Source organism: Anolis sagrei, chromosome 2, assembly GCF_037176765.1.
Source record: "Anolis sagrei isolate rAnoSag1 chromosome 2, rAnoSag1.mat, whole genome shotgun sequence".
NCBI classification, from domain to species: Eukaryota; Metazoa; Chordata; class Lepidosauria; order Squamata; family Dactyloidae; genus Anolis; species Anolis sagrei.
In genome coordinates, this window is record NC_090022.1 from 129,665,143 (window position 1) to 129,687,163 (window position 22,021).

Consider the following 22,021-nt stretch of genomic DNA (forward strand, 5'->3'; position numbering starts at 1 on the left):
AAGTATCACAAAAACGATTGGGCCTAAATTTGGTAGGGTTATTTTCCTGAAAAGTCTGCCGTGTCTTCAAATGGCATCCAAGTATGACCAAAACCAATCAGCCCATCCCCAAAGTACAATCATTCTCAGGGGGGAAAATTAAGGAGGCTAGCAAAAATGACCCTGGACTGATCTATGTGGCATTTTAGAGAGTTGGGCTACTCTGTAGAGACAATGTTAAATGTTTAGTTATTTTAATAGCATAAATTTATTAATTTGGCTTTTTACATTTTATATTTATATTTCAATGTCCTTACATTGTTGTTAATTAGCACTGTTTTTATTTATTGTTACCACATTGGGCCCAAATGAAAGGCAGAATAAAATAAATAAATAAATAAATAAATAAATACAATGTGGCCAGATTCCATATAAATATGTGGAGTGACCAAAAGGGGGAAATGGTCTGGCCATTTTTGTTTGTGACCACAGTTCCACAGAAAAGATTAAGATTCTATTTTGACATTTTGATTTAGATTCAAATCCAAATAGTATGAGATCAAATTGGGACTAAATCCCAGTCATCAAGCTGGCTGCCAATGAAAAGGTCCCAAAGATCTACCAGCTGTAAGACTTTAGCAAAAAGGAAAGAAGCATGAAAGGCTTGGTCTGCCTTCCAGTCTCACAACCCCAGTATGTGTACATGTGTACATATGTCATTACATACTGCCTATTTATGCATGTGTTTGTACACGAGAGAGAGAGAGAGAAGGAGGGAGATGGTGATGGTGGAAAGTGATTTGAATACCAGAAGAAACTTGTTCCAAAGCCAAGTGCAAAAGGTTGTGGATAAGATAGAGCTGTGAACTTGGGACCCTGCTATGTACATATTATCTCAGCCACCGGGATATTTGTCCTTTTCTCTCTTGTGCTTTCTTGGAAAGATGTTTGCTCTCCTGGGCTTAGTGGCTACCTTGCTGACCCTTGGAGCTGCAGCTCCACTACAGGAAGCAAAGAGCCGCAACAAACTTCTCCTGGTCTCTTTTGATGGTTTTCGGTGGAATTATGACCAGGATGTAGATACTCCCAATCTAGATACCATGGCCAGAGATGGGGTGAAGGCAAAGTATATTACGCCTCCCTTTGTCACCCAGACGAGCCCGATCCATTTCACTCTGGTTACAGGTAAGGACTTGGTCACCTGGAAGAGATGGCGTGGGATGGAGCAGGGGAAGTGGAGAGCTGAGAATTAGGGGCTTAAAGACAACAACTGACCTCAATTACAATAGATCTTGAAACAATGTGAATTTGGTAAGTCAACACTTAAGTAAGTTTCATGATTCAGGGATCCCTTCTAGCGGGAACTCACAATTGGACTTAGGATAGAAACAGCAATCTTCTCTTTTTCAGAGGAATAAAATTTCCTTTTTTAGACTTTATGCACTTTTAAAAGGTGGCAAGATATATAGCAAAGACCGATCCCTTCGCGTACTCCAGCTCTTCTAGAAGTGTCTAGTAAGTCAATTGAGCTGTCAATATTTTTACTGGCAGTGAATAATTCTATATCTGAGAGAGCCCTCCTACTGGAATAGGCCTATTTCAGTCAGGAATTTGTCAGGCACACACATATTTACCTAGAATGAAATAGACAAATATGGCATTTCAGGCCGCCCTGGCCAGGACCAGTAAGGGGATTATGGGCAATCCGATTCTTCAGCAGGACTACATTTGCCCACCTTGATCTAGATCAGGCATGGGCAAACTTCAGCCCTCCAATTCCTAACAGTAGGCTGTTAGGAATTGTGAGCGTTGAAGTCCAAAACACCTGGAGGGCCGAAGTTTGCACATGCCTAATCTAGAATGTGTATGCCAAATTGAAAAAATGATCTGGAACTGAAGTCCAAAACTGGATCTGATTTTCAGAGCTTGGACTACAATCCCCCCATCAGCACAGTCAGTTTTCTGCGGATTCATTTACAGCAACTTTATCTGACCTGCAGTGTCTCTAACAAGAGGAGGGTGGGTTGGGTTTTTTTTTTTTTGGGGGGGGGGGAGATCTTTTCTTATTTTGTAAGTTGTATTTTGTTGTTCTTGTGTTTGGAGAAAATAATTTGTAAAAATCAAGATGAGGTAGGGATTTTGCCTGTGCTGAAATCTGCAAAGTAAAAGGGTTAAGAATTTCCATGTATAGATTTTATTATATTGCCACACTGTATTTGTTTGGGAAAAGCCAAGGAAAGTTTTCAGAAACAACTTAATCACTTAGTATCTCACTTTAAAACTATAACCGCCCATCATGTGATGCCTAGTAGGCTCACGGTGAAAGGAACAAATCTCATCTCTCTGACTCATATTCTCTTACTTGTTTTGGGCCCCCTTCATAGACAAGAAACAAAGAAGCTCCAGAGAGGGATTTTCTCAGTGCTTGCTTTGCAAAATGTCTACCACACTGTTCTTATATAACATACCTTTGCATAAAGAAGGAGATGTTGTAGTTGTATATGGAGACAACTAGATGAGACTCTATGGGCTTTCCATCTTAAGTGTACTGTGTAATTTATCATGAACCATGCTTAGTTGTGAGTGATTAATGTTGTAGTCCAACATATTTGGAGTGGGGCATGTCACTGAGTTGGAAAAGGCCTTCTCAATAGGGTGGGGGTTCTGGTACCAATAATATTGATTTCTGATTAACTGCTAAATCCCAGGCCTTCCTACAGCCATCTGAGTTTCCTGGGGCTGATTGGAACCCAGAAATGTTTCTGAAATCTCCAGAGCTGTTCTTAAATATGCAAAGACAACTGCAGTCACTTGATTCAACTGATCTTTCCCTCTGAACACTCACACAACAATTAGTGGTGCTGGATAGAGTGGATAATGAAAACTATCAATGTAGAATTGAAGAATGTTTGGCTGCAGATGTTTTGGACTCCACATACTGCAGTCCCTTGCTATTACAGATTATGGCTGGGGTTACTGGGAGCTGAGGTCCAAAACATCTGGAAAGGCAAAGATCCTCCAGCCCTGCATTAAAGGAATAGGGTTATTTCAGAACATAGAGTGAGACCAGTGCCCATCTTTGGTGTGTACATAGTCACTTGGGTAGTGGTAAATGATATTGCTAGTAGCAATAATATCGTAATCAAGGCCTAGCTCACCTTGTTCATGGCCCATTATCTAAAGATATCATTTCATGCGCCATTATCTGAATCCATAGCATCCTCTCCTTTGCATTGATTAGATAAATGTAAAGGTAGCCATATCTGGGGGAGGTGGAGACAGCTGGAATAGGAAATAGGGGGACCAAATGGAAATAAATGGCTGTGTGATTCTAGAAACTGAAATGGGCAACAGAAACTTGAAATCTCCTTAGCCTAGGCCTGGCGCTGTCCTGTGCTATTAAAAGCAGGGCAGACCACTAGTGACAGATCTAAGCGCGAATCCAGAGTGGCAACTGAGCCACATTTCTAGGGATGACTTGGTAATACTTCATTGGCAGAGGAGCATTCTGACTGAGCAGACTGAAGGTGAATCTACACTGAAGAGTGAAAGCAATTTGACACCAGTTTAACTGCCATGGCTCAATGTAATGGGAGTTGCAATTTTATAAGATCTCTGCCAAAGTTTGCTGGTGGCTCACCAAACTACAACTCCCAGGATTCCATTGCACTGAGCAATGTCAATACCTGCCTAGATTTATTATTATTTATTTATTTTTTGCATTTATTGACCGCCCCTCTCAGCCCGAGGGCGACTCGGGGCGGTGAACAGCAACATAAAAGAACAGCGTACAATAAATTCCGACAATACAGACCAGACAATACAAACATAACATATACTTATACTAAAAATCCGCTTCGTCAAGTCCTGGGGTCATAGCCAAAATTCATAGTTCTAGTCCATTCCAGTGTCGTTTCAGGATATACTCAGTTGAAGGCCTGCTCGAAGAGCCATGTTTTCAGGCCCCTACGAAAGGCCATCAAGGAGGGCGCCTGTCTAACTTCAACAGGGAGGGTGTTCCACAGCCGGGGGGCCACCACCGAGAAGGCCCGCTCTCTCGTCCCCGCCAGACGTGCCTGTGAGGCAGGCGGGACTGAGAGAAGGGCCTCCCCGGATGATCTCAAGGCCCTCGTGGGCTCATAGGCCGAGATGCGGTCTGCAAGGTATTTTGGGCCGGAACCGTTCAGGGCTTTGTAGGATAACACCAGCACCTTAAATTGGGCCCGGTAGCGGATCGGCAGCCAGTGGAGCTGGGACAGCAGGGGCGTTGTATGCTCTCTGCGTCCTGCTCCCGTTAACAACATGGCTGCCGCGCGTTGGACTAGCTGAAGCTTCCGGGCCGTCTTCAAGGGCAGCCCCACGTAGAGAGCGTTGCAGTAGTCGAGGCGGGATGTGACCAAAGCGTGTACCACCGTGGCCAAGTCAGACTTCCCAAGATACGGGCGCAGCTGGCGCACGAGCCTAAGCTGTGCAAATGCTCCCCTGGTCACCGCTGAAACCTGAGGCTCCAGGCTCAGCGATGAGTCCAGGGTCACACCCAAGCTGCGAACCTGCGCCTTCAAGGGGAGTGCGACCCCGTCCAGCACAGGCTGTAACCCTATACCCTGTTCGGCCTTGCGACTGACCAGGAGTACCTCTGTCTTGTCTGGATTTAGTTTCAGTTTGTTCGCCCTCATCCAGACCATTACAGCGGCCAGGCACCGGTTCAGGACTTCGACGGCCTCCTTAGTAGCAGGTGGGAAGGAGTGACAGAGTTGGACATCATCTGCGTACAGGTGACACCGCACCCCGAAACTCCGGATGATCTCACCCAGCGGCTTCATGTAGATGTTAAACAGCAAGGGGGACAAGATGGAACCCTGAGGAACGCCACAGATCAACGGCTGTGGCGCTGAACAGGAGTCCCCCAGCAACACCTTCTGAGTACGACCCTCCAGAAATGACTGGAGCCACTGCAAAGCAGTGCCCCCAAGACCCATCTCTGCAAGGCGCCCCAGAAGAATACCGTGGTCGACGGTATCGAAGGCCGCTGAGAGGTCCAGGAGCACCAACAGGGACACACTCCCCCTGTCTAGCTCCCGGCGCAGATCATCGACTAAGGCGACCAAGACCGTCTCGGTGCCATGTCCCGGTCTGAAACCAGACTGTGCCGGATCCAGATTATCCGTGTCTCTCAAGAATACCTGGAGTTGTGAGGCCACCACGCTTTCCATGACTTTGCCCAAGAAGGGAAGATTGGAAACAGGCCGAAAGTTGTCCAATTTAGTGGGGTCGAGTGATGGTTTCTTCAACAGCGGCTTTACAACAGCCTGTTTCAGGCTCGCTGGAATCTTGCCTTCCCGGAGGGAGGCATTAACCACCACCGTTACCCACTCGGCCAATCCCCCTCTGGCCTCCTTCAGAAGCCAGGATGGGCAGGGGTCTAGGATGGACGTGGTGGGTCTCATTCCTCCAAGTATCTTGTCCACATCCTCGGGTTTCACAAACTGAAAAGAATCCAACAAAATCGGACAAGCAGGTGCTTGTGTCACATCCACAGAGACTGCATCTAATGTGGCGTCCAGCCCAGAGCGGATCAAAGCGACTTTGTCTGCAAAGAACCGAGCAAATGCTTCACAGCGCGCTGCCGAGTTGTCAGGGCTCCCACCTGAAGTAGGGGGAGTTAACAGACCTCTGACAACCCGAAACAACTCCGCCGGACGGTTTTTTGCAGACGCAATAGTGGCCGCAAAGAAAGTTTTCTTTGCGGCTTTTATTGCCGCGGCATATGCCCTTAAAAAGGACACAAACCGTGTTCGGTTTGACTCGCTTGGGTCTGAGCGCCACACGCTCTCTAGAACCCTCTTCCTTCGCTTCATCGCTGCCAGCTCCTCAGTAAACCAAGGGGCTGGTTTAGCTCGGTTACTTGAGAGGGGACGTTCCGGAGCGATCCTGTCAATTGCCCTGGTCATCTCCCCATTCCAGAGAGCGACCAAGGCCTCGACATGGTCACCTACCGAGGTGGCGGGAAACTCCCCAAGAGCCGTCAGGAATCCATTCGGATCCATTAGCCTCCTGGGGCGGACCATCTTAATGGGTCCTCCACCCTTGCGGAGGTTAGGGGGCGCAGTGAGCCTAAATCTAATCAGGAAGTGGTCGGTCCATGGCAACGGAGAGATAGATAGCTCCTCCACACCGCCACCCTGCTCCCATCCCTGGCAGAAGACCAAGTCCAATGTGTGTCCAGCACAGTGGGTGGCTGCTAAGCATGCATAGATGTCAATGCATGCTTAGCAGCCACTCCACACCACAGGTCAAAAGGTCAAAAATGACACAAGACCAGATGTCAGGATGATAAAGAAGTAAAGTGGGGGGAAGGTAGCAATGTCATGAAAGTCAGAAGAATGTAGAAGAAGAGCACAGAACTGAGGCTCACCTAATACATGAAGACTCTAGATGGGTCTTCTGATCAATCAGAAAGCTGGAATCAGAAGTCAATCAGTTCCTGGAGGATGGGATGACAAACAGATAGGATATTATTGTTTCTCAGAATTTGTATGTTTGGTGTCTGCAATCTAGGAATATTGGATTTGTTTGGTGGTAGTGTTTGGAAGGGTCAGAGTCCATTACAACCCCATAGACAAAGCTCTAAAGAGAGTCCCAAAATTAATATAGGAGCATTGATCCATGGGGGGGGGGGGGGGGGTTACTTCTAGCAGTTTTCATTTCCAAAGAAGAAGATCTTTTGTAAAGTTAATGAGTTTAACTATACTCTTGAGACACTTCACGGTCCTTTGCATTGCAAAAAAAATCTGTTTGCAGTCCTGTTGTTGAGAATGCCCCCCCCCCCCACCTACACACACACACACATACTCTAGTCACACAGCTACTGTGATAATTACAGGATCATCCAAGTGGGACAGAGAAGTTTAAGGGGCATAATAGATGACATTATAATCCCTGCTGATCATAAAAATCCTAACAATTTCACCCAGTGATATCTGGTTGTAGGCATTCTGCAGTCTTCATGAGAGAGAAGAGAACTGGCAATAGTGGGAATATACTCCAGGATCCAATAGTTAAGTAGAAAGAAAAGAATCACCTTGGGAAGCATCTGGTCATTCACTTCAAGTTTTACTCTCTCTTTACAGGACGATACATTGAGAATCATGGGGTGATTCACAATATGTGGTTCAACACCACCACTGGGCAGAAGCTTGCTTATTATACCACCCAGGGGAGGTCTGACTGGTGGGACAACGGGAGCCTCCCAATCTGGATCACAGCGCAAAGGCAGGTAAGCTGTGAACAAACCCACAGGACTTTTAGGAGTGCGGCTGGGACATTAAAAGGTTATGCTTTTGAGACAAGTTTTTGGGGCTAAAATTCTGTTTTGTACACAATTTTTAAATATGGCTCATCCAACTCTGTCAATGCATGCATATGGGATAACCATTGAAAAAGGAAATACAGGCAGTCCCCAAGTTACGAGCTAGATAGTTTCTGTAGGTTTGTTCTTAAGTTTAATTTATATGAAAGTCTAAACAGGTACATTTTAAGTGTAACTCCAGCCATACATGTGTGTATGTGTGTAGTTTTGTAAGCACAGGGAAGTGTTAACACTCCTGTGGTGTTTGTTTTGCTGTCTGTGCCCCTGTTCAGAAAATTTCACCTCACTTTCTGTCTCTGTGATAATTGGATTTTGGAAAAAATTGTTGTGTAAATGAGGATTGGTGAGAAAACTTCAGTGGAGACACCTTTTCCCCATGATAACTCTTCCAGGACTGAATTTCCCTTCCTAGGGGTAAATTTCTATGAGTGATTTGTAAGTCAGATGTCTGTAACTCGGGACTGCCTGTATGCTTTAAAATAGAACAGGATAGCCCTTACCTGGCAATACAAGCTAGAGTTTGTGAGTAGAACAAGGTGAGGAATAGGTAAAATGTCAAGAAATAGTAGATAGGTGAGCATGTAGAAGGGGTTAGATTGTCTCCAACTGGAAAGGGGGCTGTTTCCTTGATTATTTTCTTTAGCTTTTGCTATCTGGAATCACTACTGAGATGTGAGTGAAAGTAGAAAGAGTTAACATAATCCACATCTAGACTATAGGTTAGCACCTCTGATTTAAGATAGAAAGAGGTTCTATAGCTAGATATAAAACGGGGCATTGTAGCAAATATTATTCAACATTCTGGAACTCAGATCTCACTTTTAAGAAAGAAAAAAGAAGCACAATTTCTATATATTTTTAGAATGATGTGTATTTTTTTTACACAGAGAGTAATATTGTGTGGCCCTAAGAATGAGAGAGAAAATTGCAGAAGGCACTGTTGTTCTGTCCACTTTCATCACCAAATGTCATGACACTGTCCGGCATGACCTTCGCTGCAGTTGATTTTGAATCTTTGCCCATACATCATTTTTTTCTACAAAAGGGATAGAGACAATAACAGAGATCCAGAGGGTTGCAACATTCTTTTGAGTGATCAGAAGTAGTATATTTTTAGGAGTGGGGCTCTTTTTGTTTGAAGAATGTTTCCCATGATTTTTCAAGCAGAAAATCAGAGTATTTTTTCCAGTCATTTAGCACCTCATATAGCCCTTGGATCACATTATTCCCACCCCCTGTGAGGACTAGAAAGAAAGGATGTCCAGTTCTGCTCTCAAGAATACTGTACCTCAGCATCAATATGCACTGCTGTATATTACTTTTTCAGTTTTTAGGCATATGATTTCTCATTCTAGGGCTTGAAGACAGGGTCCCTCTTCTTCCCTGGAGGGAATGCAACCTACCAAGGTGAACAGGTCAATGTTAAGAAGGTGGAGAAGCTCCTTCACAATTATGGCAATGAGACTGAATGGAAGGGGAACATTGACATGGTCATGAAGTGGTTCTCTGAGGATGATCTTGACTTTGTTGCCCTTTACTTTGGAGAGCCTGACTCCACAGGTCACAAATATGGCCCAGAATCCCAGCAAAGGAAGGACATGGTCAGTCAGGTGGATCGGGCAGTGGGTTACTTGAGACAGCGTATATTGGACTATGGCATGACATCGACACTCAACCTGATCATCACCTCTGACCATGGCATGGAAACAGTAATCAAAGAAAATGAAATCGTCCTCCGCAATGTAGCAAACTTTTCCTTTTCAGACATTCAGTTTGAGATGCTAGATTACGGGCCACAAGGGCTACTGGTGCCAAAACCAGGGAAACTGGAACAAGTTTATGAAGTCCTGAAAACAGCTCACAGCAAACTCCATGTCTATAAGAAGGAGGAATTCCCAAAGAGATTCCACTATGCCAACCACACTCGCGTCACCCCACTGGTATTGTATGGAGACCCTGGATACGTGATCAATGGGGTATGTTGAGCTCTGTTGCCTAAATGGAAACCTCTTACTGTGTTTCTTCTCTCTGCCCCTAGAACAGCTGTTGTTTTGTTGTTGTTGTTGTTGTAGTTCTTTATGGGAAAGACAAGAGTCTTTCTCTAGGAAGGTTCTTAAAAGTAGGGGATGGGAGAGATATCATATGGAGTGCCAGGTCAAGACGCAGAGCCCAAAATGGCATTTCCCACTCATTCCTTTTTCTTGCACCACTTACATATGACTTTCCTTCATTTCTCTGCTCATTGCTGTTGCTACTTGAAACACTTCTTTCTTCCCACTGCAAGACAAGGACAACACTACTCATAAAAAAGATGTCCCCCTACAGCTGGGTGGGCACTTATGTCCTCCAGATGAGGAGTGGGATTAGATTTAACCTGGAAGTTTTGTTTTAAATCAGATTTTTTTTTCCTTTTCCTTTTTTTAAATTAGGAAAAAAGTTTGTGAGATTGTGCAATGAACTCAAAAAACTCATTAGCTAGGGAGTAAAGGCACTGAACAACGTGGGGCTTACTTCTGAGAAAAAAAATAGGTAGGATTCCCCTGTTGGTGGATATGTATGTCACTGTGGATTTCCTACTGGACCCAGAGACTAGCAAGACATTGTAGGAGTGAGAATCCAGGAAATACCTTTCTGAATTTATATGATTGACCTTGCAATGCTGTTTTTTTTAATGTCTTCTTAAGCTCAGCAGTTTTGAGCTTATGAAGATTTAGAAGTCTGCTAAGGAAGTGTGAATGCTTACTTTCTGAGAAATGCTATTTTGGCCAGTAGCTATGAGGTTGTGCTTACATCCTAATCCCATACATGTATTTTCATAAGCAAGTCATGCTTTGTTTATTAAATATCACATCCAAATAAGTGCCCATTTTGCTATAACCAGAAGTAAGCTCCATTGTATTCAGTGGAACCTAGGCCACTTCTACACTGCCCTATATCCCAGGATCTGATTCCAGATTATCTGCTTTGAACTGGATAATATGAGTCTCCAATGCCAGATAATCTGGGACAGGTTAAGCGGATAATCGGGGATCAGATCCTGGGATATAGGGCAGTGTAGAAGGAGCTTCAATCTTCAAATGTATGTTTAGGATTACAGCCATTCTTACAATGAGGGAGGGATTCAGATATGATGGAAGCATCATTCCACCCATCACTTTTGAAAGAGAAAAGTTCTGCCAGCAAGGAGCACCAACAGCAAACACTGTTGTTATACCCATAGAAAGCTCCTGCTGTCAGCATAGATAGACGGTAGTAAATACAGGGCTCTGGAATGTGGCATTTCAAAAGCAGGGAAGGCACACTTTGTATCTACCAAGTCCAAAGTCTCGCTCTTCATTCCAAAGGGTCCCTGTCTGAGCCTCTCTGTCACTTGTCTACACTGCCATATAATCCAGTTCAAAGCAGATTATCTGGATTTTATATGGCAGTGTAAATGGGGTGTTTAACCTTTTCTGCCAAGGAGTGCTGATCCTTCACCAGACTTTAACTCACAGGATTCCATAGCATTGAGCCATGGCAGTTAAAGTGGTGTCAAATCGCATTCATTCTACAGTGTAGATACACTCTTGGAATAGGGATAACTTGAATCCCTTAGTCTCCTTTCAGACTGTCTCTTATTTATAGTGCCTACATGCTTCAGACACTACTCCAAGGTTAAGTGAAAGAAAGCTACAAACAGATACATTTTACATACAATTTGGTGTGTGCTGTAGCACACTTTAGCTATTTTTCATATTGAAAATAAATTTCAAATGTTGCTTAAATCCTTTGCATTAGCTTTTATATCGGGGTGGACAGAATGTCAATGCTCTTGGGCTGTGACTCCCAGCAGCCTTAGTCAGCTTGGTACTAGGTAAGGAATGCAAGGAGCCACCATCCAGCAACATCCAGAGATGGTCATGATTTACCTCTCTGTACTGCATGTAGTAAGCAGAAGCCTATTGTAAATGGAATTGTTTGCTTCAAAGAGCAGGCTCTTTTGTCCTCCTATTGAGCTTTCTTTTTTGGGATTTGAATCAGTCCATACAACACAGAACAATGGTGAAACATATACCACGTATTTTTATTTTTATTTTTGCTGTTTACTGGAGATGTGCCTGCCAAAAGAAATAAAAATACAGTATGCTCTTTCTTTCCCTTTCAGAGACTCAAAGTGCAATTCAATAAGGGGGAGCATGGTTTTGACAATGAAGATATGAACATGAAGACCATTTTCCGAGCTGTGGGACCAGCTTTTGAGAGAGGGCTAGAAGTGGAACCATTTGAAAGTGTGGATGTTTATGCTCTCCTCTGCAAACTGCTAGAGATAGTTCCTGAGCCACATGATGGAAACGTGAATGCCACGCAGGCAATGCTGGCCAAAAGTGCAGGTCTGAGTTTGGAAAACATTCAGTATTATAATAACCAACTGGTCAATGAACTGATTCAGTCTGAACTGATAAATTCTAATAAACCAGGCAGTGTTGTGGGATTTCAGTTTCACATTTAGACAGCTGTTGGCCAATCAAGCCTAAAAGAGTTTATTTATTTCTTATCTTACATTCCTGGGCAAACTCTGATACATGAGGAGTACAGAATTTTCCTTCCTTTTGTCTTCTACCTGAATTCACCAAAATTCACAAAACTAATATTTGAGAAGTGAAATTGATGGGAGATATTGGTAGTTTCATTTTCTTTTGTTTTTATCTGAACAGACCAATATGCAGAACTTTTAAATATGTGAGAAAATGAAATGGGCAGATTTTCCCCACACTGTGGCCTTGAAGCAGTCAGGGAATCCTTTGGCAAGCCTTTCCTCTGCCCATTGCATAGAATCAAAAAGTCGGAAGAGACCACAGGGTCAACCAGTATCCTTCCAGACCTGAATACATAATCAAAGTATTCTTGACAGATGGCAACCCAGTTTCTGCTTTAAAACCTTCCGAGAAGGAGACTCCACTACACTCCCAGGCAGCATATTCCACTGTCAAACAGCTCTTACGGTCAGGAAGTTCTTCTTAATGTTTAGATGGAATCTCTTTTCCTCTAATTTGAATTCATTGCTCTCTATCCTAGTCTTTAGAGCAGCAGAATTTCTGTGCCTATACATCTTATAACTTCTTCCAACAGATGCTTCCATTATCAAAGAGGCAAAGGACAGTTAAAAAGGCAAACAATTTTCCTGGAAATTTAACAGGCAGCAATCAGTGAATTACTCTGATTAATCAATGCTTCATCTTTATGATGGAATGATGAATTGGCTTCTATTTGTTTCTGTGTTTCCTCCATCTGATAACCATTTGCTGACTATTGTGCAAAAATATTCACATGGTGCTATCATCTTCCCATAACACAATCAACTGTCTGGTCAGTAGTTTATGAAAGAAGGAAAACACATGGTAGTTTTGATTTTTGATTTATTTATTTTTAGAAAAGGCGTATATATTTTTCCCATTCCGCTTTCAAACACCACACTCTTTGGCTCTGGCAAGTCAACATCATATGTATCTATCAAATATCAAAATGCTAGGAAGTAGGAAATGGTATAAATTTCAGCTCTTCATCCCTGTTAAATACCTTGAAGCCACCAGAACCCATTTGATCTTGGAAGCTAAGTTAGGTCAGACCTGGTGAAGGATAGGAAAATACCAAGGAATGCAAAGTGCTGTGTCCATATGACAGAGGAAGGCAATGGCAAATCTCTTCTGAATATCCCTTGCCTGTGGGATCCCTATGAAATTAATGGGGTTGTCATGAGTTGACAAGAGCCTTGAAAGCATGTACTTTACTGCTTATCAATAATGAATGAAAAACTCTAACACCATTGCCCTCCATAGTTGTTCATAAATATTGTGGGGAGACACTAAAAGTGCCTATGGCAGCTTCTTATTGGAGGAAATCATTATTCACTTACTATGTTGAAATGAGCCACTGTTTTGGAAATCAATGCCAAACTGATGTGCTTATGGTTCATATTTTATGGTATCCTCAGCCCACTGCCAGTAAAGTCTTTGGTTGGTCTGAATATAATTTCTAACTCTTACTTTCTGTCTCATGGGCTATACCCAAATCTGCCTTGCCACCTTCATGTTTGCACGTATAGGTGATCGGAGAGGTCACATCTGCTGTCTGCTGGGAAATGTCTGGTCTGGAAGATAAAAAATGTCCATGCCAAGTTGTGTGGCTTCCCTGACCTTCAGCAGAAATACAATGGGGCTGGAGGAAGGCGGATACATAGCAAGGAGTCCTCCCTCTGGCATCCTCTGTCAGCCATCTAAACATGGAAAGGTTTTTTTTAAAAAAAAAATTATATCCAATTATAATATTATGATATTATTGGAATGAGCTATGGAGGAAACAGCATAATTGGCTTTGGAAAGAAGTGCGCACATTTGCAGATTACCTTGTCAATAGTTATTAGTTAAAACCATCTACTGCTCAGCATTTATGCCAGACAGTCAAGGAGTGAAGGGCATGAAACAGAACTCTCCTTTATTTCCATGATGCTTCCATGCTTCCTTTGGTACAAGGGATCCCTGTGGAGTGGGCACAAAACAGCAAGCGCCTTCTCATACTTTTTGAATGGATGAGCTGAACTGAAGTGTAGACAAGCAGCTTTGTGAAAAACCATCGCCATCCATCTGCTGTGGCACATGCTTAGCACATGTCTGTTAGTGTGTATTATGCACCTGTGTGTGTGTGTTTCTCTGGACTATGCTTATAAAGCCCTGCAAAAGTTTGTCTCACACTATTCCATTACAGCATGTATGGTACACATTGATAGCAATGGCAACATACTATGGAGTCCTGACTTTGGCACTTTGGAGCGGGTAGTACTCTTAGCCAATGAGTCTCCTGGCAGCTCTGCCAAACTGCCAATCCTAGTATCCCATAGGAAGCAACCAGGTTAGCTAAAATGGAACCATAGCACCTTATAGTGGAACTATGTACTGTGAAGTTGTTGCAGATCAGGTGTAAAATAGTGGAGTCTATTCTGCTTCAGCTCCTATCAGTTTTGGGGTCATCACAGATTATATTTAAAGCCTCCAGATACCTAAAATTTCAGATACAATCAATGTAGAGACCATGCAGTTATGTGTGAATGAACTGGCTTATTTTCTACTGTGGACCAATTTTTAACAATATATCTTTGTTTCCTGGGATTGCGCACAAGAAGATGGTGAACATATAAGTTAGAGCAGCCAGATGAAAAAAGAACAGTGTTTCTATGCTTCTAACAGTTGTGCAGAAGAGGGGCTCTCTAGCAATGGTACAACCCCATGCCTAATATGAGACACATTGTCTCCACCATTTTCTGATGGCTAAGAGCACCAGCATACCCCTGAGCAGAATCTTGTTAGTGTCTATACATGTGTGAATCCTCCTACAAAAGAGGTTGCTTGTTTTTATCCAACATATATGGATAAAGGTGTGAAATTGACATTATGGAGGAAGTGTCATGCACTGGGAAGATTATTCTGTTGTATGTCGGACCACAGGGGGAAACTGTACAGGGAAGGTTTACACTTGATGCAACTTTGCAGTAGGAACTCTGATTTGTGTCAGGAATGCTTTCCAATGAGACTTTTATATTGCAAAAGCTCTGCCCCAAACAGAGGAATTTGAGCAGGTGTCTAGATAGCAGGTGTCTTTCATTTGTAACCCCCTTGTGTTTTCCCACTGTTTCCTTCGCTTTTTTTGACCAAGAAAAAACACTTGAAAAAGATAATACACAATGCTCTTTTTCTAGTTGGAAGCACTAGGAGCTTCCAACCAAAAACCCACCCTGCCAAGTGGTGTTAGAAAACACCACTTGGCAGGGTGGTGGGTTTTTACTTTCAGGCTCCATGCAAAATACAGTCAGGTTGGCAGAAGGAATCAGCAGTGAGATTAATGTTTAAATAGTGACATCTAGTGATAGCTTCGAAGATTGCTTTTACTCTTCCTCATTCCAAAACCTATAGTCAGCCCTCCACATTAGCTGAGGTTAGGAGCAAAAGACTCCAATGAAAGTAAAAAAAAAAAAAAAGCAAATGAAGAAATAGTTTGGATCTTTTCTGAAAAAGTAGATATCTACGAATTTCTATCACGCACAAGGATCTAGAGACAGGCATACGCTCTAGGACAGTGCTTCCCAACCTGTGGGTCCTACAACTCCCTGAAATCCTAGCCAGTTTACCAATTGTTAGGATTTCTGGTAGTTGAAGGCCAAAACATCTGGGGACCCACAGATTGAGAACCATTGCTCTAGGATGCCTGGAGTAGGATGACATAAAACTACACTGGAAGCCTAGACATTCCTAAAGAGAACATGAAAGGATCTTATCACATTAACATGTAGGTTCACCACACATCATGGTGAATCTGTGGGGTCCCAGCAGATGGCATGGAGAACCCACCACCCCATGCCCCATGTTGCCTGACTTATTTTGGGCCCCATCCAATTGGGGGGGGGGGCATTCACTGCACAGCTTCCCCCTCATTGTTGCAATTGCAACATAGGAAGTCTCCTGCATTGCTGTGGAAGCGGTGTAGACCACTTCCTCTCCCCTTTTGCCATGGAGCCCTGCCGGAAGTCGATGTTCGTTGTGTAATGAGCAAGTGAGAGGAACAGACATATGACAGGCAAATTAGCCTGTATGATGAGATCATGAATCCACAAAAGTCAAACCTGCAAATGTGGAGGGCCAATTGCACATAACTGCCTTGATATCAAAGTAATGAATGAAAGGATCTTACAAGCTGGAAAAATCATTTTCCAGGCAGCAATATTTCCCCAAAGTTTACATCTGTGACCTGGAAGAGATGGGAAAATGACTTATGCTAATTTCAATCAGAGGGCCCCACCACCCACCCCACTTGCTTAGCATAAGAGTCTCCTGTGCAAGATAGAAAACGAGGACATCTGACTTTCCTGTCTTCTGCATTACAGGGACCAGTCTGACTTCTCTGAACACTTGGAAACTGGCGTTGGCTTTGGGCTTGAGTACCTTTCTGAGACTCACAACTGGTATTTCGGGTGGTATGTTTTTGTAAGACTTTTCACCAGCTTCCCACGAGAGACATCAGCCAGGTATAAAGAACTAAAACTGTATTTATATAAATGGTTTATTGTGCTTCTTAATTTTTTAAGCCTCAATGTATCTTACAACAATTATAATATATATCATAGAATCATAGAGTTGGAAGAGAGCTCGTGGGCCATCCAGTCCAACCCTCTGCCAGGAAACAGGAAAATTTCATTCAAGCACCCTTGTCATCCAGCCTCTGCTTAAAAGCCTCCCACAGGATGGTAAAACAGTTTCTCAAGCCGCTTCTGACATGAAAAAATGCCCATTGCAATGTTTGGGAGGAGAGATTATGTGCCCAAATTTTATAAATTTCACAACATACTGGTTAAATTGCATTTTCCAAATTTGGTTTTTTGGAAGCTTCTGGCAGAATTGTTGACAAGACAGTTTAAAAGGCAGTTTAAAATAAACTTCAGTATATCTCTTATTTTAGGAGTCCCCGGTGGCGCAGTGGGTTAAACTGCTGAGCTGCTGAGCTTGTTGACCGAAAGGTCACAGGTTCTATTCCGGGGAGCAGCGTGAGCTTCCGCTGTCAGCCCTAGCTTCTGCCAACCTAGCAGTTCGAAAACATGCAAATGTGAGTAAATCAATACGTACCGCTCTGGCGGGAAGGTAATGGCACTCCATGCAGTCATGCCGGCCACATGACCTTGGAGGTGTCTATGGACAACGCCGGCTCTTCGGCTTAGAAATGGAGATGGTCGCCACACCCCAGAGTCAGACATGACTGGATTTAATGTCAGGGGACAACCTTTACCTATCTCTTATTTTGTAGACTCAATTCCATTCCCTTGCCTCTGCTTCCAAACAGTTAATTGACAGGATTTCTCCTTTTAGAAGAGAACAGTTGGAGTACAGCTCCAGCTGCTGGCTTGAAGACAGGGATGTAGAAGAAATTGGTTGAGTTCACATTTTCTTAGGGACTATCCATTTTGAGCTTCCTGAGACTAGTGACAGGATAAAGTGCATATTGCCTGAAAATCCATCAGCTTCAGGCAAAGAAGAGAAATACAAGGAAAACAAGGCTGGCAGATTTCTCACATCCCCAGGTCTGAGGAAGGCAACCCATGTGTGCATGTGACTTCATATCCAGGGAAGGAAACACACATTGGAACCGTCTTCCATGTGAAATGAAGGTAAACAGCTTCATGTATAAGGCTTTGCTGCTGTTTGTTTTACTATGTATACAACAAGCCAGCAAACTTGTTTACTGTTGATGGTTTACCAAAAGAAAAAAATCCATGCTTGATCACCACATGTAATCTATTTGTGTTTCAAAACGTATGGATGTTTGAAATACTGCAAAATGTTGCAGAGGGGTGTAGAACCTCAGGCCCTGAGACTGAATCTGTCTCTCCTGAGATTCCAATCTGTCTCTCATAGAGTCACCTCAGATCAAAGTCAACTTGGCAGCAGTTGAAATAATAACAAACCTCTCATTATGCCACCATTAATTAGTTTCCCAGCACCCCCCTACCTTCCAAAAGGTCACAAGTTAGTCTCAGTTACAGGCTTTACACGAAAGTATTCTCATCTGGCAATAGAAGTTTTACACTAAAGTGTGCTGCAGTGATTTGAGCATTGGTTCAAAACCTCATTCGGTAATGGAAGCCAACAGATAACCATAGCAAGGCATGCTCTCTCAGCCTTAGAAAAAGGCAAAGACAAATCCGGTCTGAACAAATTTTGCCAAGAAAACCCCATTATACGTTCACTTTAGTGTTGATGTAAGTTGGAATGAACTTGAAAGCACACACACAAACACATTTATTTCCTCACTAGCAGGAGGGGTGTAGCAGTGGCAAAACAAGGACATTGCCCCCCCCCCCAATAAAAAATTCTGTTCGCCATTAAATTTTCCACCAGTCCTCAAATTTCTACCATTGAAAATTCAGACATTGAACATTATTCAGCATTTATTGTTTTTCATTGATGCCTATGTTGCTAAATTCTCAAACGAAGTTTCAAGTAACTGTAATGCTAGATGTTTGGCAACTGAAAGAAAATTTCATTGCAGAAGTAGAATTCTTACAGGAGTATGTGATACTAAGGACTTGAGGGGAGTCTTTCATTGCTTATTGTTCGTTTATGCAATATATAGTAGATATAATAAGCTAAGGATCTGTTGAGAGAGATGAGAGTACCAAATGTTGGGATTAACTGGATATCTGTGGGGGGTTTTTAAAAGTAGGTGTGTATCACACCTAGTTAGTAAAAGTTGAATGAGAGTGCAGGAATTTGAGAAATTAAAAATTAATCAGGGTCAGAGATAGAGATTAGTTAGAACCAGGTTAGAATATGAGTGTGTGAGAGAGAATAAGGCATGTCAGAGTTGACGTCAGTCTGCCAAGGGATACCAATTGAGTATTCCTTAGCTGAACTGTTTGAGACCAGAAGTGCTTTGGTATTTGGGATACCTTCTATTTGCTTATATGCCATGAGAGTATCTTCAAGATCCTCATAGTTGGTGGCCACAATAGTGGGATAGGAGGAGATTCTTGCATTGGAAACAAAGATGGGGAGAAGTGACACTCCCCACAGGTAGCAATGCCCTCGTTTGACTCCTTCCTGTAGCTAAACCTATAATGCATGAATACAACACAAAACCACAAAAAACTCTCTGAAAATGAACTGGATTCTCAGGCTAAAAGAGGTTCCCTATTTTGAAATACTAAGATTGTTGTGTCATGACTAAGGGCTGAGAACAGCGGTATACAAATAAAGTAAATAAATAAAATAAATAAATAAAAAACCATGGCTACCAATAGCAGTACTTTGAGGCTGCTAAGCTTTTGTCTGAGGCTTCACAGGATTATCATACCATGCTTCCATACAAACACCTATCTGTTACACCAGTGGTTCTCAACTTGTGGGTTCCCAGATGTTTTGGCCTTTAACTTCCAGAAATCCTAACGGCTGGTAAACTGTTTTTTCGTGTTTTTTCATGGAACCTTCAGTAATTGCTGGAAATTGGGATGATGAAAAATGTTTGCTGCTTGGCACTCATAGGCTTGGAAAAGGATAAACACCCCTTTCCTTTTGTTTATGTCTGATTTGGTTGATGACTAAAAGTACTTTTATTGTGCTTTTCCTGCATGGCGGAGGATTGGACTTGATGGCCCATGTGGTCTCTTCCAACTCCATGATTCTATTATTCTATTTGACTATATACTTACAAGATGTCGGGGAAATTTTTAAATTGAGAAATCCCCCATTATATCATGTTTATGGGTGTGGAATCTGTGGAATCCAAGTACCATTAAAACATTTTCTTCCTGAGGAAGAGTATTCATTTGGAAGAAGAATGGAATCCTTGAGAGGCATTCACTGGATTAAAAATTGCTTTTGATATATAGACATTAAGAGCAAACAATTTCTGCTTCAAATTGGGATCCAGAAAGAGCCACATAAACAAGGATAACTTGACATGTCCCTCTTGCCAGGTTCTATGATAAGGAAGAAAACAATAATATTTTGCTATGGCCTCTTTATCTCTTCACAGTGATAATAAGTGTTGCAGCACCTGGCTAGAACAAGAAGACAATCCCAATGAGCAACAGAATGGAATCAGGAAACACCTCCCAGGGTTTCTCTTGGATCTATAAAGAAACTTATTGTGTTCATTCCTCACAGCAGGCACACCTGTATGAATTGAAACAACTCTAATGAGTTGATGCCTTTCTGGATATGAAATGCCCTCAAGCACACCAACTCTTGACATACTATCAATCAAGACACACAATGTATGAAATAATTAGGATGCAGAAAAAAACACTGTTGATATATTTGGATCACAATTGCCCCCACTGAGTGTTTTTTTCCTGCTTCAGCTTACTTCAGGGATGAGAAACCAAGGTGCCATGTTAGGTACGAAGGACTGCAAAGCTGAGCAAAGGAAAGCCATGGACACTTCACTGCTATATGCATCCATCTTTTATTTCTGCTGAAACTATTGTCCACTTTCTGAAACAGAGAAAGGAGACAGGTAGATGGGTTATGTGGAGAGCAGCACCAAGTTCACAAATTGGCCAGTGCTATCCTTCAAGGAACAACCAGGTATTGTGAGCAGATTGCCCAGGGAGATCATCCAAGGCAGCCTACCCACAATGCCTGGTTCACAAAAAGAACCTCTCAGAACCAGGCATTTGTGTCTGCTCCAGATTCAGACCAGTCATGCCAGAAGCCCTTCTGTTGTGAGAGCAAGAAATGGCATGGTCTGCAACACTACATTGGTTAAGGTGGCAACCTGGTTGTGTCTACTGAATGGGTTGAGAATTTAATGCACCCTCACCTATCCCTATGATAATTCTCACATCCCTTCTTTGTTGGAGCTGCGCTGCTAGAGAAAGGAGACCTGGAGCATGGTCTGAGCAAAATGGGACTCCCAATCTACAGGATCCAAAGGCCTCTCAGCCCATATCTATAAGGGGATAACCACCAGAACAGAAGCTCCAATTTTATTTTATTTTTTACTCAAATAGGTAAATCTCAGGATTTTGAATCTCAGGGAAAGAGGGCTGTTCTGGAAAAAAGGTTTGTTTTCGATTGTATTTTTTCATGGCTCCCATTAATTCAGGCTCCTTTGGATTAGCTGCTATAGACTCTTCAGAGGACTCTTCCTTTTCCCTCTCTCCTGTGTCTCTTTTATTAGACTGATATATTTTATGTTTTGACTTGTTGTGCTTAATGACACCACCATATCCTACCCCCACCTGTGTGACATTACCAGACACTCCACCTCTCAGATTTTGGGTGTGCGATTTCAGAGATGTTCCTGCCCTGGCAACCATAGAAAGAAATAGTTAAAGAAAATTGGATTTGAGAAGAACATCATTTTTCTGCCTTGTGGCAGAAAGTCCAACAGGACTTTGTGTATCTGAGAACACCTAAAGTTACTTGCATGATTGACTCCAAACTCAGTTCAGGGCCTCTTTCAGGCCAGTGCCCAGGGGAAATGCCCACCTCATTTCCCTCTAAGGCTGGCTCTGCTTAACAGTGATCTCTAACGGTTGTGAGTGACAGTGCTAAAGCTTTGCAGCACCTTGCTTTCTTCAAAGATGCTAGACATGGAAACCAATATTGTTCTTAACCTATAATAAAGTAGCTCTCTAACCATTTAAAAATATATTTTCCTATGGTTCTCATCTTAATCACCAGCAAACAGGGATGTTCCATTGTATTGTTGTTAGGATGCCATATAAAGTTTCTGCTCCCAAATTCTATATGGGGCCCAGAACAGCAGTTTAATGAATCTTGGAAAATTCTGTATTGTTTATTTTGTAATTATGTTGTTAAGAGAAACGTGATTGTTTCTCTTAATGAAAAATGAATAAACTGATCCCAAGCAGAAAAGAATCTCAACTCAGTTTTCTCATATCTTTTAAAAAAATATTCACTCAGTCAATAAGAAATGTGTGTTTTCTTGCATGAGATAAACTCTCAAACCATCACACTGGCTCTTCCCAAGTATATATAAAAATCCATTTCATAGCTTCTGTCCTCTGGTTACACTGATATTCTGGTGCAGTATCTTCAAGTGACCTAAGAAGACTATAAAGTGATCAATATAATAGGCTGTGTGTCTTCAGTGAACATATTGGCCAAGTCGGTTTCTTCCCAGTTG

At 42.5% G+C, this 22,021-nt stretch overlaps 1 protein-coding gene across 2 annotated transcripts; it reads left to right on the plus strand.

The window, feature by feature from the left end:
- The first annotated feature begins 900 nt into the window (after positions 1–900).
- Positions 901–21,199, plus strand: ENPP7 (ectonucleotide pyrophosphatase/phosphodiesterase 7). 2 transcript variants are annotated; one of them, XM_060764338.2, is made up of 6 exons: positions 901–1,164; positions 7,110–7,255; positions 8,704–9,324; positions 11,493–11,718; positions 16,260–16,400; positions 19,901–21,199. In XM_060764338.2, exons 1-5 carry the CDS (start codon positions 924–926, stop codon positions 16,361–16,363), a joined length of 1,338 nt encoding a protein of 445 aa, XP_060620321.1. In that variant the 5' UTR covers positions 901–923; the 3' UTR covers positions 16,364–16,400; positions 19,901–21,199. The 2 variants fall into 2 exon arrangements, with proteins under 2 accessions (XP_060620321.1, XP_060620320.2); XM_060764337.2 differs by lacking the exons at positions 16,260–16,400; positions 19,901–21,199 and having other exon boundaries at positions 11,493–11,852.
- Positions 21,200–22,021: the final 822 nt, after the last annotated feature.